General features: G+C 40.5%; 1 protein-coding gene across 1 annotated transcript in view; it reads left to right on the top strand.

Annotated features, from left to right (window-relative positions):
• Positions 1-15603, top strand: part of LOC108886809 (ankyrin repeat and fibronectin type-III domain-containing protein 1) — a 122773-nt gene that overhangs the window by 70580 nt on the left and 36590 nt on the right. The window contains exon 5 of the mRNA XM_051066380.1: positions 4349-4389. Within this exon, the coding sequence (XP_050922337.1) occupies positions 4349-4389 (41 nt within the window). The remainder of the gene's footprint in view (positions 1-4348; positions 4390-15603) is intronic.

Here is a 15603-nt window from a genome sequence, read left to right as displayed (position 1 = left end):
TGCCATATGAAGCGTTCATTATTGTGACAACTCTAACAGTGTTTTAAGATTCCATTCAAACTAAATCTTAGAGAAAATAGATTGACACACAAAAAAGCTAATTTGAGCAGTTTCATCAGCTTTAGACACCTGTGCACACGAAAGACAATTAGCACCAGTGCACTGCAGCAAATTGCGCAAATAACTAATTAGATAATTGTTTATTTACTGCTGACTCTAGATCTTGGTTGTCCTTCTGGAGGTAATTGGAAAACAATGCTGTAGTTTCTACACTTAATGAGCAGAAAGCCAAGACCAGCCCAGACAAACAATCTTCAAAAAATGAGGGAGAGACAATGACAGGGCTTTGAGGAAATACAGCATGTATGTACAGAAATGTTCTAAATCCTTGTCCATTTAAAGTATTTACGCCAAATCCTTGGAGTGTGCTTTTGCCCTGGCTTAAGTGCTCCAAGTTGCATAAGGTGGTCCCAGAGTAACAAGTAAGTGCACCTGCTATGTGAGGGTCCCTCTCCTCCATCTGTCCATGTCTCTCATCTGCACAACTTCTTCCCCTTCCTGTAAACCTTCCCCCTGCTCCCCACCAACCATTCTCTTCAGGCTACTGCGTCTATAATGAGCATTTCCTCCTACCCCCCCTGCCACCTATTCTCTCACTCTCCCGCCCTCCCCTCCCTCCACTCCTGTCCTCCCCTTCTCACTGTGTGCAGAATTGGAGAAGCTTATCGCCTAGCAACCACAATTAAAGTACAACAAGTCAGTGGCGGTAGCAGCCACCATCGGCGCAAGCTTCGCAAAAACCTTCGTGTGACCAACAGCTTTGGCCAGAAAGAGAGGAAAATAGAGAGAGTTTGGTAGAGAGGGAGGGAAAGAGAGCTAAAGATCTGAAGCTGGACAGGTGAACAGCAATTAGAGCTCTCGCTGAAACACCACACTGAGGACTTTGGGCTTTGGAAGCAAGAGAGAAAAAGAAGACAGGGAGAGTGGAGTAACGTTCTCCGACTGGGTTCACTGGGTTGCACTCCACAGGTATGTGTGTGTGTGCTGGAATTAATGAACACAAAGTGAAGGTATTTAGCAAATAGCACATATGATTCTGTTTTTGTGTGTATTCCTGCTTGTGTATTTATTGTTTGCTTGTGAGTCAGTATTTTGAGAAACACATGTTAAGTGGATTATGCTTTTGAGGCATTTGGCAAGAGTACAGCATATATTGTCACTGTAATTTCACAGCTATGAGGAGGTTTTGTGTGTGTGTGTGTGTGTGTGTGTGTGTGTGTGTGGTTGTTCTTTTTTTGATATCAGCTGTAAAGGTATTCACACACCTGCTTCCACACACACACACTAAGAAAGATTCAGACTTAAGCCTCTGGGTAAAAATGAATTCTGATGAATGAGGACTGACTAAATGATTGATTATTACATATTTATTATTATTATATATGTTTGTGCATCATTTGCATCACATATCCCTACTTAGGAATACTTGTAATACCAAATTCTAACCTGTCGTCATCTGCTGTACAGCTGACAGAAATATGTCCTACACTTGGCATGTAAAGCCAGCTAATTGTCTCCCATGCATCCCCCACTATCATTAAGATAATTGAGTAAGGTGTTAGGTAAAGCTCTGCTAGCTGTCAGGTATGATGTTTCCTTTCACCATTATCTGCAGAAACATGCTTTTTTTTAGTCTCAGGGGGATTTAAGACCAGAGTAGTGCCACGGAAATGAGACAAGTCGTAAAGGAGGAAAGGTTTTTTATGAGTGGCAGAGATTACACACGAGCCATTATTAAAACACTGTGAAGCAGATTTGTTAGAGGCTCGTGTACATACGAGCAAAATATAATCAATTAATGATAATGAGATCCACGTAAACTAATTGATAAGACAATGAAAACCACATTGAAACAGAGGCTGTAATTTCAGTCAATCTACAGTTTTCTTGAAAACTTAGCGGATTTTCAAATTTGACTTGAAGGGGAAAACCCACACACACACACACACACACACACACACACACACAGACCTATCTTTCATATGAAGGACACCCACCTGCCCTCATCCCTCATGGCACTACCTGCAGGCACTGTAGGAGAGCCGGGAGGTAAAAGGTCAGGCACTCTGTATGCCATATCCTGTCGGTGCCATATCCTGCCCCTGACTGGAGGATGGAAGCTCGTATGCAAACATATACACACAGCAAAGTCAATCGCTGGTCAAAATGTCACTGCACTGCACACATTAAAGCACACACACACTCAAAACGCCAGAGTAGAGGAGTCACTTACTGGTCAAAATGTCACTGCACTGCTCACATAAAAGCTTACGCACACACATGCATGCATGCACACACTCATGCTTGAAACAAAAGTCCTCTCTGATGTTCAGTTTGAGATTCAAAGGGAGTGAATGCCTTTTCTCCACTTCTTCTTAAGCACACACTTGCACACATACTGTTTCACTCAAACACTTTGACTTGAGTCATAGAAAAGGAGCTCTCTCCAAAGTCAGTAAACATCATTAGATGGCCATTAATGGCTCCAGTGTTCTGACAATATTATATATGATATTCCATAATATAGAGTTATGGTTAGATTTATGCTACCTGCACCCAAGCCCTCCAAACGCAGCTTAAATATGAAGGAAGTTGGACATTGTGGCCACAGGCAGTTGCAGATCATGAGACGCTACAGTGAATCAACTTTATCTCATACACATTCATTACAATGTGCTATAACATGATGATACATTTTTCAGAGCAACAGTAATGTTTTTCCTCTAGTTCCATTACTTCCTCTGCTAAAATTAGCATGTTAACCAGCTAGCCCTGGCCCAGCTGGCCTATCTTGTCACTTTTCACTGTAGCATCCAGACTGCCCCGGAGCGACCATCACCACTATATGCTCCTGGCAAGAAAACACATTCAACTGCAAAGAAAACTCATAAATATCCCGTTTAATATGTTCATATCTGTAAAACTATCTCAGAGGATTCTGGGTTCAAACTTGACCGAACTGGGGCCCCAGCTATACGACTGCCAACCTGTCTGCAGTCAGTGATTAAAGCCAGTTTGCAATTCTTACATATTATTTGTCGGTGCCGTTTTAACCCATTCTTAAATTGCTAGAGTACATTATATTGTTGGGGTGTATGAGTCAAACAGTCACCACCTCTGCACAAGTACTCACTCTAGTTTATGACACAAAGATAGTTACATCAGATTTTCATCAGCTTCACTGGTAAGTAAGTGCAGTGGGGTACAGGTAGAAGTTGATAATGTTGTCAAATGACTGAAAGGAATTGGCTTGGCCCCTTCACTAAGGGGTTCAGGAGCTCCCAAGCTGCTACCAGTGATGGAGCGTGGCAGGGGGAGGCGCCGGTTGGATAAACACACCCCCTCGCCCCTCACTGACAAAGATGAAAATGCAAAGCAGCAACAAAATTTCAGTCCAAAAATGTCTCCCGCCTCAAGCCAGTTATGGCTTGTATTTATCTGCGTGTGTGTGTGTGTGTGTGCTGAATGTCTGTGTATCTTTGCGTGCACACTTCCGTCTGTCTCAGTGTGTGTCACTTCTGAGAGCTATACACCTCCAGAAGATGCAGACAGCAGGGGGAAACTGTGTGCGTGTCTGCCCCTGTGTGTAAAGGTGTGTTTTTGTGTCAGTGTGCATGTGGTGTATGTGTGCCTGTGCCGGAGGGATGCATTGAAATGGCCCCTGTTGAGCCTAGCTGGCAGGAAGTATTATTTTTGCACTTGAGTTTGTGAACTCAGCTGACTTCATCATCAGCAAATGTTTCATACAGCACATTCTCACGCACACAGATACCACGTAAATCAACGAGGTAAGCGTTTGTAATTCCAGCTAGGAAGCTAATTATTTTTCACCAGAGACTAGGTCATTACACGTGTAATTGACTCTTACAGGGCAACACTGATCATTTGATTGGTGCTGCCTTGAAGGTAAATGTCCAGATTAGTGTGCAGATTGAGACATACATTAATTGTAGGTCACCTCGACTGTAGTGAACCAAGCTCAATTAAGGGAGAAAGCAGGATATCTCTGTGTTTGTGGAACTGGGTTGTTTTTCATGTTAATCAACTTGCTGCTGCTTTGATTGAGGGCAGTACTTTTTGTGCAGACCCTTAACTACATGTTTTGTTTTGTTGTCTTGCTTTTTTGCCTGCAATATTCTATTATTGCACTAATTACTGTATGTTTTTTTTTGTTTTTTTTAATTCAAGCTAGCAAGTCTTCCTCTGACCTGTCCCAGGATTTTACAGCATGTAGGGGAGAATTTTCTATCTTAGATTGTAATGTCTGTTTTCCTTCTCATATTCACAGAGTCTGGGCTCTGCTGACCGGAAGGAGAATCAGCATAAGAAGTAAGTCCCACCTGTTTACCTGCCTGTACATCTCATCTATCTTTGTGTTCTTCCCTTTTGTCTATATTTGATTTCCCCTTCTAGTTTTGGTTTAGAAAAGAGACCAAGGACATGGACATGACTGAAGGTCAATGGTTCCCATAGACTTTATGTAATCCCACCCATGATTGTTACTACATGGTCTTTGGTGAACTAAATCCACCAACTATGTATACTGGTTGTCATTCTGTCTAGTTGTAGCAGCATATTGCAAGTTTCCTAATTCTAATCTTGAGTTATGTAAGATAAATATAGTTCCCATTAAAATAGATCCCATTCATTGGCTTACTGACATCATCACATTAGCATAACTGATCATGTCTAATGTGTCATTGTGGGTAAAAAGGCAGCTCAGTTTTCAGCAGTTTTTCAAGGTAATCCAAGTTCCTAAAGAATTTGACCCGATTCATCTGTGTTTAGATGCCAGTGAATTCCAGTGTGTGTGTGTGCATGTGTTTGAAAAGCAAGTTAAGTCTGTCTAAGCCTGACCCATAATCCATTCCGTAACAATAATACTCCTCAGTCATTCCAGTTTTTCAGCATGGCACTGTTTGCATTGATCAGAATAGGAATCTGCTTTCATTTGCCACATGGAATAAAAGCACTCCCAGACATTGTTCTACTGAAAATCAGTTCTGCTAAATCAAGAGAGAAATGTAGTTCTTCTGTGGAAGTAAAAGGGAAAGGAGTCTGTTTGTTTTGTGTAATTAGGTGCCTCATCAAAGTGAAAACTTGACACCATGATGCCTTCTATGGATTTATGAGTCACACCAAGGACATTCTTGCTCAGAGACCACAGCAATAAAATACACTTCCAGATTAGGATTTCTGAGTCAGCATAACAGCAGAGAGGTTCAGGTCTTAAGATACACCTTTATTTTCTCAGTATTATATTTCATCATTGTTTAGTTAGGGGTGTCTCTGTATTCTAATCCGCTACGAGTAAATTTGTTTATTACTGCTATTAGCTGTTAATGAGAAGCTAACACAGACTGAATAATAAACCACTAGTGTGATTATATTCTTTGGTCTCTCAGTAACTACTGTCTTTACTAATTACACCATTTGTACTCGCCAGTAACATCTCTTACTGTACTGTGTTGGAACCAATAAAAGGACCAAATAAATACCAGTCCTTTTAATAGAAGATGTGCCTTTTTTGCATCTGTGTGAAAAATATAGAAACAAACCCAACAACTGAGGTGCACCGCATATCACTGTGAAGTCACAATGGGTACATTGTGAGAGACAAGTGGGATGGGAACTTAAATCACACAAAAATAGCTGTATATTTTAGTTGCCCAGCAACCAAAGCCATGGACACCCATGGTAATCTTCACAACATATCTATCTCCTGTTTGTTTCTTCATATCAGCAACACAGCTAGCACCTAAAGTTTCTCTGTGTGAGTGGTTACCGTAGATGACCAGGAAGGTGGTTTTCCTGTTTTTTTCTCTTTATATCAGTCCTGGACATTTGCAGGGTGCCTCACTTTGGACCGATTTGTCAATTAACCAATTAGAAGATTTTCTGTTAGTTGTCTTCCTTTGAAAGCTACACCGTTGCTTTGAGCTACAGCTTCGAGCTGAGTATTAAAACTGGTTCAGACAGCCGGGTACTATTGAAAACATTGATTGTTAAGGTTAGCACAAGCTGTCTCAGGTGTGATTGTATGTAAAATACAGCTTTCGGCTGTGCTTTTGAACTGTCTGTGCTCACATGGTTTCATAGCAACAGCCTTTCACAAAGAAACATAGGAGGCTTGTATGAGTGTACGTACACTAGATGTGTGAGATTTGTGTGTGTGTGTTGTCCAGCTACATTTCCCTTGGATCTTTGACCGAAAATGTTTCCCAACAGTGACACTCACATTGGGTGGCCATCATCTGTTGGTGTTTAAGTGTATGCTGTGTGATTGAGGCTGTACTCTCTTTGGTCCATAAGTCACAAATAGTGTGCTGCATCGTAGATTTAATACATAATTTTTTGTTTATCTGATGCGTCTGATGTGCCCGGTGAGCTGGCACAGTGAGTACTCAGTGTGCCATAATGGGAAACATCGGTTGCCAGGAGACAAGCAGCTGTATTGAAGAACCAGTATAGCCATCATGGGATGTCAAAGAAGATAGTGTTCGCCTTACTCTGCCTCATATTGATTTATGGCAGCAGAAACATAACCTAACCTCACTCTGGCCTCAAAACATCTTCACCATAAAATTTAATGATGCATTATGGGGACTTACTTTTTGTCCCCATTAGGAAGACAAGTCCCCAAAATGTGATTGTATACACAGTCGTGAGGAACACCTAGACTACACACACACCCAGACACCCATATGTACATGTTTTTCATCTCAAATTTATCATTAACCTGAGGAGTAAACAACAGCATACAGGCATTTCTTCCTTAACACATTGGCGTGTGTGCGTGTATTGTGTTTACCTGTATTAGCGTATTAGTGCATGTTCTGTAATATACCATCTGTATTATCTCTGCCCCCATTATATTAAGAATCACTTCCTCTCTCCTCTGCCTTCTGTTCTACTTTTTGTCAGGAAGATTAATAGTTTTGGAGGTATATCATATCATATCTTTACTATGTCAAATACATTTGGTTATACTCAAAATGTCAACACAATAATTTTATTTTGCCTTAAATCCGTAAAAGATTCAGTCATTTCCTGCATCCTAATAAAGATGAAATGCAGGCAGAGTTCATTTGTAACCCTGTCAGGCTGTTTCATTTATTGCTGTCAAAGATCTGATTTGCTCCATTTTTTATTAATGTAGTTTAGTATTACTAAACTCTGGCTCACTGTTCCATTTTGTCCCACTTGGACCACTGCAACTTTCTTTTTACACGCCTTAGCAGGTACTCACTGGATCGTTCACAAGTGATTCACTGAATGGAAAGGCCTAACATTACAAATATTTTGATATCTTTATGCCTGCCAAACTCAGAGGCACAGACAAAGAAAAGCAAACAGCTTTTTTAAAAAAGGATGCAATCAATTGTCATTACTTTTCTCAGTTTTTTACTGTACATGTCTAAGAGCATTTTTATCATTAAAGAGATTTCATTGAACATTTATTTTTAAATGTCTTTTTAATTTTCTTGCTGTTGTTATTGAGGAATTTATTTCATCACAGTTTTCATTATTTAAATTAAAATTTTAATCAACCTCAGCTTCTTAGTTGTACATTCCTCCAACTTTAAAACAGCTTTAAAACAAAAGCTGACTGCACTTTTGAAGTTGGAACCCTTGAGAACGGGGGGAAACCTTTTAAAAAGCAGTTCCAAACCCTTAAGTTAGACTTTGGATAGTTTTGTAATTATGTCTGTGGTTTTGTATTATATCTTATGATCATCCCATGAGCACTTTGAAAGCTTGTTCTGTAATAAAAGCAAACTTCACTTCCTTAACTTTCTCTCACTTTTCTAACTTCATCTTTCTTATGCTGGGTGCAGACTTTACAGGAAGGAGGGAATAATGAAAGGATGGGGCACTGGGGGTGTCTATGGAAGCCAGGGGATGCTTTGCTTTTTTCATGGAGCAAGGGATTTAGGTACGGATGTCAGGGACGAGAGAACTTGATTAGACTAATTTATTCACGGGAGCAGGCCATGTAATTGTTCTCATATGGGGGTGACGTAGGTATGTGTGTGTGTGTGTGTGTGTGTGTGTGTGTGTGTGTGTGGTTGTGAGAAGGAATAACTTAAGGTGAGTAAGAGGGGATATTTGTTCACCAACTATGTGCCTGACTTTTGTTTAGATAATAAAACCATATTCTAGGTCAGTGTAATTTCTCAGTTACTCGATAGTATAATACCTGGCAGCCCACACAGGCATATGGAAAATGTTGTATACATTATATATTATACTATTCATAATATGAATATAAAGAGGTTTCCTGACATCAACCTACAGACTCTTTCAAACAGATGAAGTTTAACTTTCACAGCAATTAGAGGAAATAACATATAATTAACAATAACAGCTTTTTAGAGAAAGTGATCAGTTAATAAAAGTAAATGAGAAAAGTTAATTACTCACTTAAGTGGTCCTTTTTTGTCTAATATTAGATTTGACATTTATGCAAAAGAAGAGTTTTAAAAATCTGTCATGGACATCACCTGTCCTTTAAGTGAAACAGCTCTCTTTCTTAAAACTTTAAGTCATCACCCTGCTATTTCATGACTGCCAATATAGCCGAGATAACCCTCACCCACTCACCTTAATTTCTTCAAATCCTCTCACTCTTTTCGCTCCAAAGACACAACTGCACCTCAGATCCTGCTGCTGTTTTACTGCCATACTCCCACAGCTGAAGGACTTTTCCTCCCAGCAGTCGCTGCCTGTTGCCTTGGTTACAGGTGACACAGGAGCCAAAGCCTTGCAGCATTTAATACACAGCGCAGTGTTGGTGACATCATCAGTTTTTATTAATTTCGTTTAGCATATGGTACACACAGTCCTGATAAAACACAGTGTCTTACATCCCAGATCAGAGGACATGAGATAAGGATGAAAAAGAAGAATTGACCAATGAGGATGCACAGATGTAAATAACATTAACATGTGAAAAACTGTCCTCTGCAAACTAAGGCAAACTCTGTGTGATGTCATCAAAAATACAGATATATTTAGTCACAAAGTTGTAATTTAAATCGCTATCTTTGTCATTGAATTTAATAAGCTCTGCCCTTGTGTCTTCCTGTCCCTGTTTTTTGCATCAGTTGGAAATAAGCAGGGGGGTAAAAGAAAGTGACATACGGAGAGAAAAGAGAGAGAAGACCCACCACATTACTCTGTCTCATCCCCCAGCAGGTACAATCTAAGGCAGATCCTTGCAGAAAGATAATAAGGCCTCAGGGTTCCTGCCGCGTGACCGACGTGAAACACATTCCTTCATTTTTCCAGCCTTTTTTTCTTTTCACCTCCTTTTTTTCCAGGGGTCTGAAATCCCAGTGTAAATACATATTGAGGAGTATTTACAATAGTGGTAATGGTGGTGGGAGAGGGAGCTAACTCAGCGGGCCGGAGGAGACTACCACTGGCTCACTATCTGAGTGTGTGACTGTTTGTACAGTTGATCTGGTGTGTATGTGTGCAGGCATGTTCTCAACAGCAAAGTGTGTGTTTGTAGCCATATACTGTTGATCCAGTGTGTGTGTTTTCAGTACTTGAAGTGTATGTTTGTGTGAATGTTAGCAGCATTTACCCTCTCTCTCTCTCTCTCTCTCTCTCTCTCTCTCTCTCTCTCTCTTTCTGTGTGTGTGTGTGTGTGTGTGCTTATTTGATGTGGCTTGGCTGCAGAGATGTTGGGTTGTTTGAGAACTTCCCAAGAGCAGGCTGCCAGGCCAAAGAACTGAGCAGGCAGAGACAGCCATTGTTTTGGTAAGGCATCCTAGCCATAATTGTGTGTGTGTGTGTGTGTGTGTGTGAGAGAGAGAGAGAGAGAGAGACAGAGAGAGAGAGAGAGAGAGAAACACAGAGAGAGAGAGATGCAAAAGGAGAAAGAGAGCTTAACTTGGAGTACTTGAACACTGCTATTCTGTGAAGCATAGCCTTTTCCATTCTGGCTTAAAATGCAAAAACATGCACACACACACAGACACACGCACACATGTAACAACATAACATACAAACACTCCATCCTCACAACCACACGAGCTGAGGGAGTTCTCAGGGAAAATGTCTTTCTATTATGTTGCACAACAAGTTGAAGTTTTTACCAAGCCTCTCCCTGCAGTTTGAAACCACACATCAAAATTTGATCAGTTTTCCCAAAAACATCTCAACACTTTGGAGTTTTCTGGCTTACGATACTACAAATATGATTTCAGGATTAAATTGATTTTGGTACAAACAAGCCAACTCAGCATTTGAACCACAATCACCATTCTAAGGTCACTCATCGATGTTTTGGATCAAAGTTTTGCTGTTTTTACTCACCAAGTGATTCCACAGCATTGTCCTGCACTTAACCTAAAAAATGTTAGTGGTACTACTCAGTAGGAGCCATGATGGTGGCCAGCTTCCCATTACAGGATGCTTCTCCTATGCAGGATGGATGGATGTAAGTGGGATGAACCTCTGCCTCTCCCTCAAACGGAACAATGTGCAAAAGAACAAGACACCGACACTAATTTGCGATCTGCATATAAGCATTGTTTCCAAATCACTTCTGTTAAAATGTCCCAAAGTGGAGAAGACTGGTTATGATGCACATTTACTCATTCAGAATGATTGCCAATGCAGGTTCAACCCGCCTCTCTTTTACTGTCTGAAAGGGGTATTTGTTTGTATGGTATGTTTCCCAGCTTCTATGCCCATCACCAACTACTTAACCTCAATGCTTTCCCAAACTTAAACCTAATCCTGGCTAACTTAAACCATGAACCCATGTTTTAACCGTAAATTAGCTTCTTAAATGGCGACTGGAAAAAATCTTCTTTTTGGGGGATTTTTCTCATCTTCCTATTCTTAAGTTGGACCTTTGGTTCTCATAAGTATACAAATGCAAGTAACACGCACACATCTCTCTCCCTCCTCGAGGTTCTCTTCTCCTTTCCAGCATAAATAATCCCCGCAGTCTGCTGGCTCAACCCTGATTGGAATCTCGACGCCGTGCTCAATTGTGGGTTGATGGGGGAAAGTGGGGTGCCCTGTGCATGTGTGTGTGTGTGTGTGTGTCTATGTTTAAAGCTGTTTCAAGGCCATAAACATAATACCAGAAGGGTGTCCACCTCCGTCAGGCCAGGCCTCTAAAAAACCTCAGTTTAGAACTAAGGCTGGCACACAGATCCACGGCCATGGACTCACATAAGCTGTTCAGACTCATTCACTTAAATGATTGCATATTTACTTGCAAATTACAAAGACATGGCACACATGCATGCTCTCATATTCACTCTGTTGCCTTCCATTCACCACTTAGCCAACCAAACAGTGAGGCGTGAACCCTTACAGGCACGATAGTGCTGCAGTACTGAGTATACCAGTACAGGGGGTTAAGATCCAGGCTCCACGAGGTTTTATCAGCTTTTCTGTGTCCTAGAGGAGGCCAGCTGGAGTCTAATGTGGACTTTTATGTGGAGATTCTGTGGCGAATTATGAGATTCTGTGCAGAATTATTAGTGGGTTATAACGTAATGTTAGGTGGTGTGGCATGGATGACTGGTGACTGTTGTCAGGTTAGTGTGGATCTCTGACATCAGCGATAAGGCTTTCAGGTCTGATCAGATAAATCCAGATGCCCAGACACCTGAACATTATACCGTCACTGTATGTCTACTAATAAGTCACTGAGTGATTGATTTATTGGTACTGAGTGATTTATTAGTAGGCTGTTCATCTTGAATTTGTGAAGTAACTGACTGTATAGAGTTGTGTGCTGCCATGCTATCTGTGTGTTGTGCTGGTACTGTATTGTACACACTGCTGTATGCTCAGTTGGGTGTTACCACATTACCCCAATATGATAGCTATTAAATTACCCCGGATCAGTTTCCTCCACATTCACATTATTATCTCATCCCACCTAACCAAAAGTGAGTGGAAAGAGAAAACCGTCTGTGGTACCGCTTGGTTCTCCCCTCCTCTCTTAGCAGTGTGGTGCTCCAGCTACAGACTTGTAATAGTTCGCTGGCTTCCATGCATTTGTCAGCTCAATTCAAGACTAATTTGACTGCAGATCCATCATCGGTATATCTCACTGTGTTGAGTCAGCCTTATGCCGCACTTCAAACACGGAGGGGGGACACAGAAGGGAATGGTATCAAAGCCAACACCACAGGGAGCCGACCGAAAGTGAAAAAAAAGGCATCAAATTCCTCCCTCATTTTTGTCTCCCTGACAAATTCTGTATGTGCCGACTTCGTGGAAAACAGGAGTGAGAGAGAGCAAAGTAATAAAAGGGAGACATTTGAAAAAAAAAGAAGAAGATGAAACGATGAGTGTGACTCAGAGGCGTGCAAATGAAGGGATGGAGGGAAGGGAGCAGAGAAGGAAATAGCTCTGTTTACTGTAGTGGGTGGATGGGCAGCATATGAAAAGATGTGCGTAGGGTGATAACAGAGTCCCTTCCTTTGGCACGTAGCAATATGATTAGATCATTAGCACTTGAAGCTGAGGCAGTTATTGTTAAGATTTATTTGTCAAGGCAATGAGCTGGCTGTTAAATGCCTCCCCTCTCCTTTGGACCCATGTGGGCACTAGAAGAATTATTCTTATCATCAACATATTTGCTCTGTGTTGAGTTGCTTCCAGTCATGCACTGTATCGTTTTGATGCATTATTTAGGCAATTTCATAACAATAAGAAACAAACCAAATTTGTTCATCTCCAGAGTGCATGAGGTATTGTGCTGTGATATTGCCTCATTTATTGACCCCGACTGCAACCAACGATTAAACATTACACTTTTAGCAAATCAGATAATGTAATTGTATCACAACTGAAGGAAAAGCTTGTTAGCTTGAAGAAATATCAGTATGTTTTATTAGTGAGACCTCAGTCCAAGTGAAATAAAAGCGGCCTCCACCATGTACATAGACGTACACACAGACATGGGTTTGGATGGAGATGGTGAGTGGAAAACAAGGCTTTCTTTGAGCAGATTTTAATTAGCAATGTTCATAGCTTGGCTGAGTTCTTTTATGATTGGACCACTGAAAGCCTTTTTGTTTGCCTAATGAAACACATTGAGGGGTATGTTCCTGAATTAAATCATGTTTGTGTATGTGTGTGTACACACACGCTTGTGAGCATGTGTACTTGCATCCATTGCATTTGCATGTATCTGTTATATGGGTGGGTGCCCACATTCTTTTTGGCATACTAGAGTTCCACTGGCAGGGATAAGAAGCCATAGCAGGAGACAGAGATGAAAGAAATCCTAGCACTTTGTTTTCTCTCCTTTCCAAAATAGTTGTTTTAGGTAGGCAGCCATTGCCCATAATTGCTGTAACAAGGTCAGGTATTTGTCTGTCCTGCTTATGATTTACTATAGTGTCTGTGCCTTAGTAATCTGAAATAAGATCTGTGGTTAAGGGCGGCCCAACCTCAGACAGACCATGTAGATTGTGTAATGCATAGCATTTTGTTGGTTGCAGTGAGATCCCTTTTATGAACATGTTTCATACAGATCCCTCTGTATGATCGGAGATACTTTGCAGAGCATGCTCATCATATTCTTTTCCATTAATCAAGTATATAAATATGATGTATGGTATCATCTAGGAGGTGGGTGAGGGATGCAAAATATAGTATTAAACAGTAATAGTTGTGCATTCATTACAAGAAAATTTATTGCTTCAAATAACAAGGTTTCTCATAAATTCAGGATTCAAATTATGGTAATATAAAAATGCTAATGATGTAATACAAAAATTATATTTGTGTCACTCATTTTACAAAGAAATTACTTTAACAGCTTTGGAAGTACTTTGTTTTTTTAACAATAAATCTCATAATTAACACCCAGGGGAATGGGGCTTGTAAATATTCATTTATAATTTATAAATATTTATAAATTAGCAATAGTCATAAAACAGATAAATCTTGTCTACACTGTAAATAAGCTTATCCCTTTAGTTCTCTGTTAAATGTCTTTTAGCTGCTCTGGTTTTTCTAGAATTTCACATAATCTTAACTCTGCTCTCAAATGGCAGTGGGTTACAGAGGCTGTGAGCAGGGTCAAAGTACACAGTCGATAGCTTTGTGTACTGCAGGTGAGAACAGCAGAGCCTGCATGTTAATACCTCTGAACAGTTAATTGCTGCCATGGCAGCAGAACAGAGAGGGAGAGTGACATTAGGTAAGTTGATTGCAAGAAAGCAATCTTTCGTAGTGACAGTGTGTGAACGTGTGTGTGGGGTGTGTGGGCATTGGTCAACATTTTCTCCGTATCGCCACACAAGCCATTCAGAGTTGACAAAAGCACTCTTGTGCTGCAGGATTGGGGAAAGTTACTAATGCTGGCAAGATCATAATCTAAGTCACATTGCAGTGAGGCAGTGGTGGGCTTTTACATCGGAGGGGTTTATTAGCAATAGTTATCAAATCTTCTTGTCACTCGACTATGAAGGGAGGACAAGGGATTTTATGATAAATAAAATAAAATATAAAACATGAAAAAGTAGGAGATTGGACTTTTATGTATAATTTCCAAGTGGGTAGCATCATTATAAAATTTTTTTTTTTTTTACTTGCAGGCCATGTTTCACTAACGTTACACTAACCTGCTCACAGTGATAAAGCTGACAAACTAATGTTTATCAGGTAATATTTACCATTAGTATTGTGTGTTAGCATGATAACATGTACTAATAAGCACTAAACTTGAAGAATCACTGGGATGGGAATCTTTTGTAAGTAAGCTGGAATCACCAGTCATTAAGATTAAGACCATGGATATCTGTACTAAATTTCCTGGCAAACAATAGTTGTTGAGACATTTAACTAAAAATAGATATGTCAGCATCAATGAGGTGCTACAGGATACACAAGGGATCACCAAAGCTGGACCATTTCATTATCTCAGGAGCACAAATAACTTTACAGCCTTATCAAGAGATGACATTCCCGTCTCTAGAGCTGTGGTATTAAAGGCTTAAAGGTAAATTAAAGGTAAAAGGTGAAGATATAACCTAGAACAGAGTAAAAAAGGTAAAACTGATTTTAGTAAATGAACATAAATTAAATTAAAAGAAAGCTCACATAAAATTAGGCATTTCTGCAACTATCAACTTTATACATTAGAGAGGAGATAGAAAAGAAAGCTCCCATGGCAGGGCAGCTGTCCATTGTGCACACGTGCTGTGCAGCTTCGGTCAGCAAGTGATCTGCATCCGTTCTGCATGTGGTCTTGAAATGGCTTAATAGCCTTTGTCCGTGTTCATTGAAAGCAGAGCAAAGGGCCGAGGTGTGAGATGCAAAGTGACTAGAGACTGACACACACAGGTATGCCTACACTGGGCTTTAAGGCCTAAAGGTGCAGGGCAGCTCAGCAGACGCTTAAGCACCAGTTTGCTTGCCTAGTGATTGTATAAGTTAAAGGCTTCATTGGGTGTGTCTATAGGATCAAATTTGACTTGAAGCACCCTCCTCCAACCTCACTTCTATAAGGAATAACCATCTGATAAATGCCTGATTTCTTAAACTGTAATA

This window comes from Lates calcarifer, linkage group LG23, assembly GCF_001640805.2.
Source record: "Lates calcarifer isolate ASB-BC8 linkage group LG23, TLL_Latcal_v3, whole genome shotgun sequence".
Classification (NCBI taxonomy): domain Eukaryota; kingdom Metazoa; phylum Chordata; class Actinopteri; family Centropomidae; genus Lates; species Lates calcarifer.
This window is presented reverse-complemented; position numbering and strand designations above follow the sequence as displayed.